Source organism: Ranitomeya imitator, chromosome 2 (assembly GCF_032444005.1).
Source record: "Ranitomeya imitator isolate aRanImi1 chromosome 2, aRanImi1.pri, whole genome shotgun sequence".
Lineage (NCBI taxonomy): Eukaryota > Metazoa > Chordata > Amphibia > Anura > Dendrobatidae > Ranitomeya > Ranitomeya imitator.
This window is the reverse complement of record NC_091283.1, coordinates 124,470,682-124,486,795: the sequence shown is the minus strand read 5'-3', so window position 1 is coordinate 124,486,795 and position 16,114 is coordinate 124,470,682. Positions and strand designations below refer to the sequence as shown.

The following is a 16,114-nucleotide window of genomic DNA, read 5'->3' as shown; positions in this document are numbered from 1 at the left end:
TGCATGTAATTCATATAAATCTCATGGCCGCTGCGCTGTCAATTCCCCTTGAGGTAGATATGAGTTTTAATTGTGGGTTATGAGAGGCTTGAAAGAGAAGAGGGAAATACTGCCTTTTTTTTCCGGCTGCGTTTTTGTGCAGAAAATTTGCTGCATTTTTTGGGTGCAATTGTTCTCTATAAGGTTTTGCTTATGGACAGCCTGAAAAAAAAAAAACACAGTTGCGTATTTTCAGTGTAGAATCAAAGTGTTTGTGTACTAAAAACAATAACATTAAAAGCGCTGCAACAAAACTGCAGAGAAAATGCATCAGATAAAAAGGAAAAACAGCACAAAAATGCAGCAAAAAAAAAAAATAATATACAAAAAAATAAAAATCAGTAAGGCGAAGTTCACACTGGGTGTTTTTCCTGCATTTTTTTCTGCAGCAAAACCAGAGTACTCGACAGGAAAGATTCGGTCGCAAAAAGCGGGTCTTGCTGTGTTTTTTTTTTTTTCATACTTTTTTCCCATTCTATTCAATGGGTGAAAAAAGCTGAAATACGTGATATGCTCTATGTCCAAAAAACCATCCAAAGCACAAAATACCGATGACAACAAAATCGCATAGGCTTTGCTGGTACTGTAAGAAGCAGCTGAAAATTAGCATAAAAAATGCATAAAAAAAAAAGACGCAAAAACGCCCTGTGTGGACTTAGCCTAAGATTTTTATTGTATTTTTGGGTGCACACCCGCAGAAAACATGTAGCTAAAACGCAGCACAAAAAAAAAATCCACATAAATATCATCAAAAAATAAAAAAGTTCTATAAAACTAAAATAAAAACCACAATAAAATAACGCAAATAGCCTTAATTAGCTAATTAGGTCAGCAAATCTGCAGCTTCCAAAAATGCACCATATACTCATCATGGGACCTGAAAAGTAAAGAAAACATGCTGCCTAAGGCCGGTTTCACACGTCAGTGGCTCCGGTACGTGAAGTGACAGTTTCCTCACGTACCTGAGCCACTGACACACATAGACACATTGAAATCAATGCATCTGTGCAGATGTCATTGATTTTTTGCGGACCGTGTCTCCGTGTGCCAAACACGGAGACATGTCAGTGTTCGTGGGAGCGCACGTATTACACGGACCCATTAAAGTCAATGGGTCCGTGTAAAACACGTACCGCACACGAACGTTGTCCGTGTGCAGTCCGTGTGCCGTGCAGGAGACAGCGCTACAGTACAGGGGGTGGGAGGGGGGTGGGGACATGGAGCTTTATTTTAAAAACGAGAAACAAAAAAAAAAAAGGATTATTCATATCTTCTCTACAGCAAACGCTGCTGCAGGGAAGATATGAATGGGGCTTCAGCACCAGATGCAGGGGACAGCGCTAAACTTCAGCGCTGTCTCCTGCACGGTGTGTGTGGTACCCAGTGGGCACACGGGCGGCACACGTGTGCCGCACGTGTGCCACACTGATCTGCCACAGAAAAGCATGGGCACACGGACACAGATAATTCCGGTACCGATTTTTCCGGTATCGGAATTATCTAGACGTGTGAGACTGCCTTAAGGAATTACCATATGGTAATGACTGGAGAATCTATGGGACACATGACCAAGCTTCAATCACCATAACACGTCTCGCTCTAGATCCCCTATGAAGACTATTCAGTCCGGTCCCTGGCAGATAAGCCACTAAATGCAGGCTGCTTATAACAGTCTATACTGTGCATCCCATTCACAGACTATGGACTGACGTAGGCAGCAGCCTGTAGAGCGCTGACGTATTAGAAGGGAAGCCGCCTTTGAAGTCGCCTGCAGCCCTGTATATTATTTTAAGATCTTTCGACAGCTATAAAGAACCAATATACAATGACCTACTTTACATCCCTTCGAAATATCTTGGTCATACATTCCATTATTATTGTACTCAGTTGTGAAGTTTAAAGAAAAGCAGGAGTTTTCCATTAGAAACTGTTTAGCCCCAATTCTTCAAGACTGGTGTTTTGTTTGCCATTCTTAATAAAGGATAAGTTCCACAATTGGATGGGTTAAAAAAAAAAAAGTTCCTGTGCTGAGATGAGATAATCTTATACATGTGCCCTACTATGTACTGTTACTTGCTCCAGTGGCTGCTAAGCTAAATGTCACTGGCTAGATTTATGACGAGCTCACATGAATATTGATGCGGCAGAAACACTCCCTCCTGTGATAAAACAGGCAGAGAAATTGCTTACCTCAGACAGCAACAGGTGTGAGCCCCTGCTGTTCTGTCTGTATACTCACTTATCACAAGTGACATATATGTGCCATGAACTGGAGCATATCTGCATGGTTGGACACAGCCATTGCACAGTACATAGCAGGGTCACAGTCATAAGATTAGCTCAGCACAGGAACTTTTTTTATTCAACACATCCAATGGTGAAAAGTAGAATTATTCCAATATACATCAATTAAAATGCACTTTGATCGTGGAACAACCTCTTTAATGAATTTGGTGCATCTTTCAGCTGCTGCGCGCCACTAAATTACATACTGCAGATGTAGACTGGAATACATTTCTGTCTTACTGTACACCATTTTTTTTTTGGCTTAAATCACTATGAATTTGTCAGCTATGCTGCTTTTGGCTAAGATATTCACATTTAATGCCTTTGGAGTGCACTTTACGAAATTTCTACTTGCAGTCCAATTGGGTGTTTCTTCAGAGTCTTGTCTGGGGGCATGGCTTTCAGCCCTCCCATACACTGCTAATCACAAGTCCCCATTGCCTGTGACTGCTTGGACTACAAGATCAGCTGGTGAGCTGCAATCGGCAGAGCCTGGGAGGGGGAGATGAAATGATACTCCCCTGGAAAAATACTCTTAAGTAATGCCCAGATGGACTGAAAGCAGAGATTTCACATAATGCGCTCCAAAAAGCAACAAACGTGAATATCTTCATAAAAGTGACGCTGTACAAAATGAAAAAAAAAAAATGGAAGAATAAGGGAAGCTCTGGGATTTTTACAAGGTACTTAATTCGATTTTTGAGCAAGGGACAGGTTCTCTTAAAGTCGGAGGTGCCAATCGGCCACTTTCAGTTTCGTGACTATTCACTGTGTAGTGACTATTTCTGACTACATCAGCTTTACATGGGTCATCGATACCTTAAGCCTAGAAAACCTCTTTGAAAGAAATTCTCATCACAGCCATTTCCATTTATGTCCAATAGATGCGGATCCCATCTATTTAAAGAACGCAGCTTGCGCCATTGCAGCGTGCAGTTCTCCCCCTTTACTTCTATGGCAGTTCTAAAAATTAGCAGAGTGATCTTACGTAATTATTTTCATGAGGCATCAGTCGGGCCGTAAATTGGAACGCAGTGCGCGGACCGGCCGGCAGCTCTCCCCCACCCGAATGTAGCAGCTTTGTGTATTCCTGTGCAACTGTCACGCTCGGGTAGGTAGAGCCGCCGGCCAGTCCGAGCATTGCGATCCCATCTCGCTGATTAATAAAGTCATCCGACTGCGCCATAATGGAGATGAAAGGAGAAAACCACCCATGCGCTACCATCTCTCCATTAGCAATCGTGCAAGACAGGGGCCCATTTCTTGAGCTAGGTGGGAAACAAATTTATCAAAAAGATAGCACACCAATAGCTTCTGCCGTTTTATAACCAATTCTCAATAGATAAAAAAAAAAACAGAAAAATTCACTTTGGTCTTACAGACGGTTTCATATGCAGAACACAGACTGCCACAAACGGCGCATTGTATCCCACGGTCACATTCTTGGTGGAGAATCAAAGGAAGCAATTCTGGCAGGAGAGCCTTGCCACCCAGTGTGGTGTTTGTTTGTAGTGGAAAAACCGTAGCAATTACATTTTCCACCTAATTATTAGCACAACTTAGCTGAGAAAGCACATTATTCAGGAACTGCCGTGCACAATGCTTTTCCATGTTATCCACATTTGGTAAACACAAGGTCATATCAATGTGCTGAAACAATATAAAGAGAAGACCGGGATACACAAACAAGCTAAATATATTCTATCAACATGAATATACATTAGGAAAAACTAAAAGGAGGATACAGAGGAGCAACACTTCAGGAGGACTGTAGCATGGCCATGGTAATGGGGAAGGGAATACTAATCAGTGACAGCAGATGCATTTACTGCCTTCTTCCATTGTCCACAGATTCACTGACTCTATAGGAAAGGCTTCCAGCTATTGTACAGGGACAACAGACAATTAAAGGCCAATGAAAGGAGTGCGAGCCCCCTGACCGGCTCCATTGTGACATCAGTGAATATACTCCCCCACTGCTCTACACAAGAATTAACCCCTTTACTTGAAGTGACTTTATGGAGTGTCATACACCACAATGTATATTTATTCTATAGATCGCATAATGGTCAGTTAGCTACAACAAGGTCTAAATATCCAATTTCACTACTGAGATCAATCACAATCAGTTGACTACTTTTGAAAATATTGAAACACTTGTTCGTCCACTAGTGATGGGATAAGGTGTTATCTGAGCATGCTTGTCCTAACCGAGTGACTTCATCCCTGCGACGGCAAGTCTCCCGGCTGTTCAACAGCTACAACACATGCAGTGATTGCCTGCATGTCTCCCGGCTGTCGAACAGAAGCGAGACATGCAGCCGCAGGGGTGTAGAATATATTTTTTGGAGGACACTCGGTTAGCACATGAGCATGCTCAGATAACACCTAATCAGAGCACATTCGCTCATCACTATCAGGCACACACTCAGAGTGCATAGGGACGTATTCATAATTTGTCATCTTTTTTAATTTGATGGTATTCATTGCAGTTTTTAAAGGCCAAATTCTTTAAAATGGGTCATGCCGGTTCATGAACGAAATAAAAAAAAAAACAAAATATTTTTTATCTTTACCTTTATTGAGCACAAAATGTTAGACGATGCGGTAAAATGTTGGAAGCAAATCTAACATTTGCACCATACAAAAACTATTACTCCAGATGAAGGAAGAGTTAGACAGCTGTGTGACTCAGGCGAGGATCACAACGCAATGCTCGGACTGGCCGGCAGCTCTCCTGAGCCAAGCGTGACAACTACATGTGTTTCTAGTTCGGAAGAGCCATCGGCCAGTCCGAGCATTGCGTTGTGATCCTCGTCCGACGGCTGTTCGATTATGGAGGAGGGGTTGGAACTGGGGAATATTCGCCCCAAAACTTCTGCACGGTGGCAAATAATGAATATACCATAAAAACATCCGGATGACAAAATAAATGTTAAAATGGGAGCAATTGAAGAAGAAGAATTTGGTGCAAAGACCAAAAAAAAAACTGCCTGAAAACAAAAAAGGTAGACAACATAGAGACAAATGCAACAAGGGACTGGCCCATAATAGACACAACATTGGGCTTTCATGGAAGTTTCTTCATCTCCATTTTCCCAGAATATAGAAACTGATGGTCAGTAACAGCATAAATGAGTCTGAAGTGTAAGGCTGGTTTCACATTTGCGTTAAAAACGCAAACGCAGGTGGTGAAAAAAACGCATGTAAACGCGTGCAAACGCTGCGTTTTTTAGACGCATGCGTTTTTGTATGCAGTAAAAAAAACGCTGTGTTTTGACGCGTTTACAGGCGTTTTTTCCTGCATTTGCGTTTTTGAAACGCATGATGAGAAGTGTGTGACAGCTGCCAATCATCAAAATCAACTAGAAAACCCACTAGAAATAGCTAGGGTTAGGATCCCTAGGGTTAGGGTTACGGTTTAGATCCCTAGGGTTAGGGTTTGGGTTAGGGTTTGGATCCCTTTATCACTTTGATGGTGGGGGGTGGCTTATCAGTGTGTAGACTTGTTTTTTTCTATGGAAACGCATGCGCATGCGTTTAAAAACGCATGTGCTATAAACGCATGCCTTTACATAGACAGCAATAGGTTTTTTTTGCCGCAAAAAAAACACCTCTAGAAATTACTACATGTTGCATTTCTGCAACCAAACGCAAGCAGAGAAACGACACATGCGTCGTCAAACGCGGCAAAACACATACAAAAAAAAATGCATGCATTTTTTATGTTAAATATAGGGAAAAAAACGCATGCTTTTTTTGCGCTAAAACGCAGCGCCAAAAAACGCAAATGTGAAACCAGCTTAAGACGGGGCAGAAGGGCAGCCGGATCACCACACAATACTGTGCATTCTAGCAAATTAACCATTATTATCCCCATGGTGGGGGTTAATGAGCCGGCGATCACTTATACCCTCAGATCAGAGAATGAATGGCCGTCAGATCAAATATTACTATTCAGATCAATCAATGATGATCAATGACTCTGGTTACTGTCGCTAGTTATCTGACCATCTTGTCTAGGCTGCATAAATCATGAGATTGAATGAAGAAATGGATATATATATTAAAAATTTAAAAAAAATGGTGAACAATCCCAAAATAACTATGATCTGACCATTAACAAAAATCAGATTGAATAAGAATGGTGCTTGAGTAGAAGAGTGGTGCAATGACCGTCCAGGCGCACACCGGGGCTCAGGGACAATGCTCCCCGCGTCCTCACCTGATCTCCTTGATGCTCTCCAGCTTGCACATGATCTCCTGCTCGTCGCCCATACTCGGCGCTCTGCACTGCAGCTCACCACTGAAATGTACGGGCAAATCCAGCACAACAATACAATGGGTACAAATGTAAGCACAGGCTGAGACCCAGAAAAGTGACGCTCCCTGGGGCTGCCGGGAAATATAGTCCGTCCCAAGGTGTCTCTGCTGGCCGTGGAGGATACAAGGACTACATCTCCCAGAAGACACCGCGCGCCTCCTCTCCCTTCACTTCCTGCTGCCTCCCAGCGCTGTGCAGAACATCCCAGTGTTCATCAATTTGCTGCTGGAGCTAATGATGTGAAGGGGCTGACAGCAGAGGAGGCGGCGGAGCGGCAGCTATTAGCCTCACTAATGAGAGTGTGTGGCGGCGCCGGAGGAGAATGCTAATGTCCTCGTCACTGCCTCACTGCGCTCGCCATTCATCAAGGGCTTATTAGTGTGAGGGAAGGAATGGAGGGGCTCCGGCTGGCACTGCAGTGGAGGGTCTTATTGATGGCACTCAATCATTTGTGAAGACCAGAGCCATGTAATACATAGAGGAGAACCGATGTCCTGCTCTCTATAAAATGGCAGAAAATGTATCAAAGTTGTGAAGTAACTGACCTCATATAATATCACTGTGCACTATAGGGCCTCATATAACATCACTGTGCACTATAGGGCCTCATATACCATCACTGCACTATAGGGCCTCATATAACATCACTGTGCACTATAGGGCCTCATATACCATCACTGCACTATATGGCCTCATATACCAACACTGTGCACTATAGGGCCTCATATAACATCACTGCACTATAGGGCCTCATATAACATCACTGTGCACTATAGGGCCTCATATACCATCACTGCACTATATGGCCTCATATACCAACACTGTGCACTATAGGGCCTCATATAACATCACTGCACTATAGGGCCTCATATACCATCACTGCACTATAGGGCCTCATATAATATCACTGTGCACTATAGGGCCTCATATACCATCACTGCACTATAGGGCCTCAAATACCAACACTGTGCACTATAGGGCCTCATATACCATCACTGCACTATAGGGCCTCATATACCATCACTGCACTATAGGGCCTCATATACCATCACTGCTCTATAGGGCCTCATGTACCATCACTGTGCACTATAGGGCCTCATATACCATCACTGTGCACTATACTGCCTCATATACCATCACTGTGCACTATAGGGCCTCATATACCATCACTGCTCTATAGGGCCTCATATACCATCACTGTGCACTATAAGGCCTCATATACCATCACTGCACTATAGTGCCTCATATACCATCACTGCACTATAGGGCCTCATATACCATCACTGCACTATAGTGCCTCATATACCATCACTGCACTATAGGGCCTCATATACCATCACTGCACTATAGGGCCTCATATACCATCACTGCTCTATAGGGCCTCATATACCATCACTGTGCACTATAGGGCCTCATATACCATCACTGTGCACTATACTGCCTCATACCATCACTGCACTATAGGGCCTCATATACCATCACTGCTCTATAGGGCCTCATATACCATCACTGTGCACTATAGGGCCTCATATACCATCACTGCTCTATAGGGCCTCATATACCATCACTGTGCACTATAAGGCCTCATATACCATCACTGCACTATAGTGCCTCATATACCATCACTGCACTATAGGGCCTCATATACCATCACTGCACTATAGTGCCTCATATAACATCACTGTGCACTATAGGGCCTCATATACCATCACTGCACTATAGGGCCTCATATACCATCACTGTGCACTATAGGGCCTCATATACCATCACTGTGCACTATACTGCCTCATATACCATCACTGCACTATAGGGCCTCATATACCATCACTGCTCTATAGGGCCTCATATACCATCACTGTGCACTATAGGGCCTCATATGCCATCACTGTGCACTATACTGCCTCATATACCATCACTGCACTATAGGGCCTCATATACCATCACTGCTCTATAGGGCCTCATATACCATCACTGTGCACTATAGGGCCTCATATACCATCACTGCTCTATAGGGCCTCATATACCATCACTGTGCACTATAGGGCCTCATATACCATCACTGTGCACTATAGGGCCTCATATACCATCACTGCTCTATACGGCCTCATATACCATCACTGTGCACTATAGGGCCTCATATACCATCACTGTACACTATAGGGCCTCATATACCATCACTGTGCACTATAGGGCCTCATATACCATCACTGTGCACTATAGGGCCTCATATACCATCACTGCTCTATAGGGCCTCATATACCATCACTGCACTATAGGGCCTCAGATAACATCACTGCACCATAGGGCCTTATATACCATCACTGCACTATAGGGCCTCATATACCATCACTGCACTATAGGGCCTCATATACCATCACTGCACTATAGGGCCTCATATAACATCACTGTGCACTATAGGGCCTCAGATAACATCACTGCACCATAGGGCCTTATATACCATCACTGCACTATAGGGCCTCATATACCGTCACTGCACTATAGGGCCTCATATAACATCACTGTGCACTATAGGGCCTCATATACCATCACTGTACACTATAGGGCCTCAGATAACATCACTGTGCACTATAGGGCCTTATATACCATCACTGCACTATAGGGCCTCATATACCGTCACTGCACTATAGGGCCTCATATAACATCACTTTGCACTATAGGGCCTCATATACCATCACTGTACACTATAGGGCCTCAGATAACATCACTGTGCACTATAGGGCCTCAGATAACATCACTGTGCACTATAGGGCCTTATATACCATCACTGCACTATAGGGCCTCATATACCGTCACTGCACTATAGGGCCTCATATAACATCACTGTGCACTATAGGGCCTCATATTACATCACTGTGCACTATAGGGCCTCATATAACATCACTGTGCACTATAGGGCCTCATATTACATCACTGTGCACTATAGGGCCTCATATTACATCACTGTGCACTATAGGGCCTCATAACATCACTGTGCACTATAGGGCCTCATATACCATCACTGCTCTATAGGGCCTCATATACCATCACTGTGCACTATAGGGCCTCATATACCATCACTGCTCTATAGGGCCTCATATACCATCACTGTGCACTATAGGGCCTCATATACCATCACTGCTCTATAGGGCCTCATATACCATCACTGTGCACTATAGGGCCTCATATACCATCACTGTGCACTATAAGGCCTCATATACCATCACTGTGCACTATAGGGCCTCATATACCATCACTGTGCACTATAGGGCCTCATATACCATCACTGCTCTATAGGGCCTCATATACCATCACTGTGCACTATAGGGCCTCAGATAACATCACTGCACCATAGGGCCTTATATACCATCACTGCACTATAGGGCCTCATATACCATCACTGCACTATAGGGCCTCATATACCATCACTGCACTATAGGGCCTCATATAACATCACTGTGCACTATAGGGCCTCAGATAACATCACTGCACCATAGGGCCTTATATACCATCACTGCACTATAGGGCCTCATATACCGTCACTGCACTATAGGGCCTCATATAACATCACTGTGCACTATAGGGCCTCATATACCATCACTGTGCACTATAGGGCCTCATATACCATCACTGTACACTATAGGGCCTCAGATAACATCACTGTGCACTATAGGGCCTCAGATAACATCACTGTGCACTATAGGGCCTTATATACCATCACTGCACTATAGGGCCTCATATACCGTCACTGCACTATAGGGCCTCATATAACATCACTGTGCACTATAGGGCCTCATATACCATCACTGTACACTATAGGGCCTCAGATAACATCACTGTGCACTATAGGGCCTCAGATAACATCACTGTGCACTATAGGGCCTTATATACCATCACTGCACTATAGGGCCTCATATACCGTCACTGCACTATAGGGCCTCATATAACATCACTGTGCACTATAGGGCCTCATATTACATCACTGTGCACTATAGGGCCTCATATTACATCACTGTGCACTATAGGGCCTCATATAACATCACTGTGCACTATAGGGCCTCATATTACATCACTGTGCACTATAGGGCCTCATATACCATCACTGTGCACTATAGGGCCTCATATAACATCACTGTGCACTATAGGGCTGTTATGAAAGGCAATTCAGTACTACAATGGACATAGCGGTCAGAGCACATACAGTGATCTGACAATAACCCAAAATCATAGAACGAGCTCTGAGACGTGGGAACTCTGCAGACCGCAATCTCTAATCCTCTCCAAACAACACTAGAGGCAGCCGTGGATTGCGCCTAACTCTGCCTATGCAACTCGGCACAGCCTGAGAAACTAACTAGCCTGAAGATAGAAAATAAGCCTACCTTGCCTCAGAGAAATACCCCAAAGGAAAAGGCAGCCCCCCACATATAATGACTGTGAGTTAAGATGAAAAGACAAACGTAGAGATGAAATAGATTCAGCAAAGTGAGGCCCGACTTTCTTAACAGATCGAGGATAGAAAAGGTAACTTTGCGGTCTACACAAAACCCTAAAGAAAACCACGCAAAGGGGGCAAAAAGACCCTCCGTACCGAACTAACGGCACGGAGGTACACCCTTTGCGTCCCAGAGCTTCCAGCAACAAATTAGACAAGCTGGACAGAAAAAATAGCAAACAAACAGCAAAGAAGAACTTAGCTATGCAGAGCAGCAGGCCACAGGAATGATCCAGGGAAAAGCAAGTCCAACACTGGAACATTGACAGGAAGCCAGGATCAAAGCATTAGGTGGAGTTAAGTAGAGAAGCACCTAACGACCTCACCAGATCACCTGAGGGAGGAAACTCAGAAGCCGCAGTACCACTTCCCTCCACCAACAGAAGCTCACAGAGAGAATCAGCCGAAGTACCACTTGTGACCACAGGAGGGAGCTCTGCCACAGAATTCACAACAGTACCCCCCCCCCTTGAGGAGGGGTCACCGAACCCTCACCAGAGCCCCCAGGCCGACCAGGATGAGCCACATGAAAGGCACGAACAAGATCGGGAGCATGGACATCAGAGGCAAAAACCCAGGAATTATCTTCCTGAGCATAACCCTTCCATTTAACCAGATACTGGAGTTTCCGTCTAGAAACACGAGAATCCAAAATCTTCTCCACAATATACTCCAATTCCCCATCCACCAAAACCGGGGCAGGAGGATCAACAGATGGAACCATAGGTGCCACGTATCTCCGCAACAATGACCTATGGAATACGTTATGTATGGAAAAAGAATCTGGAAGGGTCAGACGAAAAGACACAGGATTAAGAACCTCAGAAATCCTATACGGACCAATGAAACGAGGTTTAAACTTAGGAGAGGAAACCTTCATAGGAATATGACGAGAAGATAACCAAACCAGATCCCCAACACGAAGTCGGGGACCCACACGGCGTCTGCGATTAGCGAAACGTTGAGCCTTCTCCTGGGACAAGGTCAAATTGTCCACTACATGAGTCCAAATCTGCTGCAACCTGTCCACCACAGTATCCACACCAGGACAGTCCGAAGACTCAACCTGTCCTGAAGAGAAACGAGGATGGAACCCAGAATTGCAGAAAAATGGCGAAACCAAGGTAGCCGAGCTGGCCCGATTATTAAGGGCGAACTCAGCCAAAGGCAAAAAGGACAACCAGTCATCCTGATCGGCAGAAACAAAGCATCTCAGATATGTTTCCAAGGTCTGATTGGTTCGTTCGGTCTGGCCATTAGTCTGAGGATGGAAAGCCGAGGAAAAAGACAAGTCAATGCCCATCCTACCACAAAAGGCTCGCCAAAACCTTGAAACAAACTGGGAACCTCTGTCAGAAACAATATTCTCTGGAATGCCATGTAAACGAACCACATGCTGGAAGAACAATGGCACCAAATCAGAGGAGGAAGGCAATTTAGACAAGGGTACCAGATGGACCATCTTAGAAAAGCGATCACAGACCACCCAAATGACTCACATCTTTTGAGAAACAGGAAGATCAGAAATAAAATCCATAGAGATATGTGTCCAAGGCCTCTTCGGGACCGGCAAGGGCAAAAGCAACCCACTGGCACGAGAACAGCAGGGCTTAGCCCGAGCACAAATCCCACAGGACTGCACAAAAACACGCACATCCCGCGACAGAGACGGCCACCAAAAGGATCTAGCCACCAACTCTCTGGTACCAAAGATTCCAGGATGACCAGCCAACACCGAACAATGAACCTCAGAGATAACTTTATTGGTCCACCTATCAGGGACAAAAAGTGTCTCCGCTGGACAACGATCAGGTTTATTAGCCTGAAATTTTTGCAGCACCCGCCGCAAATCAGGGGAGATGGCGGACAAAATTACTCCTTCCTTGAGGATACCCGCCGGCTCAGACAAACCCGGAGAGTCGGGCACAAAACTCCTAGACAGAGCATCCACCTTCACATTTTTAGAGCCCGGAAGGTACGAAATCACAAAGTCAAAACGGGCAAAAAACAGCGACCAACGAGCCTGTCTAGGATTCAACCGCTTAGCAGACTCAAGATAAGTCAAGTTCTTATGATCAGTCAATACCACCACGCGATGCTTAGCTCCTTCAAGCCAATGACGCCACTCCTCGAATGCCCACTTCATGGCCAGCAACTCTCGGTTGCCCACATCATAATTTCGCTCAGCAGGCGAAAACTTCCTGGAAAAAAAAGCGCATGGTTTCATCACTGAGCAATCAGAACCTCTCTGCGACAAAACAGCCCCTGCTCCAATCTCAGAAGCATCAACCTCGACCTGGAACGGAAGAGAAACATCTGGTTGACACAACACAGGGGCAGAAGAAAAACGACGCTTCAAGTCTTGAAAAGCTTCCACAGCAGCAGAAGACCAATTGACCAAATCAGCACCCTCCTTGGTCAAATCGGTCAATGGTTTGGCAATACTAGAAAAATTGCAGATAAAGCGACGATAAAAATTAGCAAAGCCCAGGAACTTTTGCAGACTTTTCAGAGATGTCGGCTGAGTCCAATCATGGATGGCTTGGACCTTAACAGGATCCATCTCGATAGTAGAAGGGGAAAAGATGAACCCCAAAAATGAAACCTTCTGCACACCAAAGAGACACTTTGATCCCTTCACAAACAAAGAATTAGCACGCAGGACCTGAAAAACTGTTCTGACCTGCTTCACATGAGACTCCCAATCATCCGAGAAGATCAAAATGTCATCCAAGTACACAATCAGGAATTTATCCAGGTACTCTCGGAAGATGTCATGCATAAAGGACTGAAACACTGATGGAGCATTGGCAAGTCCGAATGGCATCACTAGATACTCAAAATGACCCTCGGGCGTATTAAATGCAGTTTTCCATTCATCTCCTCGCCTGATTCGCACGAGATTATACGCACCACGAAGATCTATCTTGGTGAACCAACTAGCCCCCTTAATCCGAGCAAACAAATCAGATAACAATGGCAAGGGGTACTGAAATTTAACCGTGATCTTATTTAGAAGGCGGTAATCTATACAAGGTCTCAGCGAACCATCCTTCTTGGCTACAAAAAAGAACCCTGCTCCTAATGGTGACGATGACGGGCGAATATGCCCCTTCTCCAGGGATTCCTTCACATAACTGTGCATAGCGGCGTGCTCAGGCACGGATAAATTAAACAGTCGACCTTTTGGGAATTTACTACCAGAAATCAAATTGATAGCACAATCACAATCCCTATGCGGAGGTAGGGCATCGGACTTGGGCTCATCAAATACATCCCGGTAATCAGACAAGAACTCTGGAACCTCAGAAGGGGTGGATGACGAATTTGACAGAAATGGAACATCACCATGTACCCCCTGACAACCCCAGCTGGACACTGACATGGATTTCCAATCTAATACTGGATTATGGGCTTGTAGCCATGGCAACCCCAACACGACCACATCATGCAGATTATGCAACACCAGAAAGCGAATAACCTCCTGATGTGCAGGAGCCATGCACATGGTCAGCTGGGTCCAGTATTGAGGCTTATTCTTGGCCAAAGGCGTGGCATCAATTCCTCTCAATGGAATCGGACACTGCAAGGGCTCTAAGAGAAACCCACAACGCTTAGCATACTCCAAGTCCATCAAATTCAGGGCAGCGCCTGAATCCACAAATGCCATGACAGAATACGATGACAAAGAGCAGATCAAGGTAACGGACAGAAGAAATTTTGACTGTACCGTACCAATGGTGGCAGACCTAGCGAACCGCTTAGTGCGCTTAGGACAATCAGAGATAGCATGAGTGGAATCACCACAGTAGAAACACAGCCCATTCAGACGTCTGTGTTCTTGCCGTTTAACTCTGGTCAAAGTCCTATCGCACTGCATAGGGTCAGGTTTAAGCTCAGGTAATACCGCCAAATGGTGCACAGATTTACGCTCACGCAAGCGTCGACCGATCTGAATGGCCAAAGACATAGACTCATTCAAACCAGCAGGCATAGGAAATCCCACCATGACATCCTTAAGGGCTTCAGAGAGACCCTTTCTGAACATAGCTGCCAGCGCAGATTCATTCCATTGAGTGAGCACGGACCACTTTCTAAATTTCTGACAATATACCTCTATCTCATCCTGACCCTGACAAAGAGCCAGCAAATTTTTCTCTGCCTGATCCACTGAATTAGGTTCATCGTACAGCAATCCGAGCGCCAGGAAAAACGCATCGATATTACTCAATGCAGGATCTCCTGGCGCAAGAGAAAATGCCCAGTCCTGAGGGTCGCCGCGCAAAAAAGAAATAACAATCAAAACCTGTTGAACTGGATCACCAAAGGAGCGAGGTTTCAAGGCCAGAAATAATTTACAATTATTTTTGAAACTCAGAAACTTAGTTCTATCTCCAAAAAACAAATCAGGAATAGGAATTCTTGGTTCCAACATAGCTTTCTGATCAATAGTGTCTTGAATCTTTTGTACTCTTGCCGAGAGCTGATCCACAAATGAAGACAGACTTCTAATGTCCATCGCTACACCTGTGTACTGAACCACCCAAATGTCTAGGGGAAAAAAAAGGCAAAACACAGTGCATAGAAAAAAAAATGGTCTCAGAACTTCTTTTTTCCCTCTATTGAGAATCATTAGTACTTTTGGCTTCCTGTACTGTTATGAAAGGCAATTCAGTACTACAATGGACATAACGGTCAGAGCACATACAGTGATCTGACAATAACCCAAAATCATAGAACGAGCTCTGAGACGTGGGAACTCTGCAGACCGCAATCCCTAATCCTCTCCAAACAACACTAGAGGCAGCCGTGGATTGCGCCTAACTCTGCCTATGCAACTCGGCACAGCCTGAGAAACTAACTAGCCTGAAGATAGAAAATAAGCCTACCTTGCCTCAGAGAAATACCCCAAAGGAAAAGGCAGCCCCCCACATATAATGACTGTGAGTTAAGATGAAAAGACAAACGTAGAG

At 44.7% G+C, this 16,114-nt stretch overlaps 1 protein-coding gene across 1 annotated transcript in view; it reads right to left on the bottom strand.

The window, feature by feature from the left end:
• Window positions 1-6,807, bottom strand: part of ZC4H2 (zinc finger C4H2-type containing) — a 73,779-nt gene extending 66,972 nt beyond the window's left edge. The window contains exon 1 of the mRNA XM_069747201.1: window positions 6,551-6,807. Coding sequence (XP_069603302.1) covers window positions 6,551-6,603 — 53 coding nt within the window. The 5' untranslated portion in view covers window positions 6,604-6,807. The remainder of the gene's footprint in view (window positions 1-6,550) is intronic.
• Between the last annotated feature and the right edge of the window lie 9,307 nt (window positions 6,808-16,114).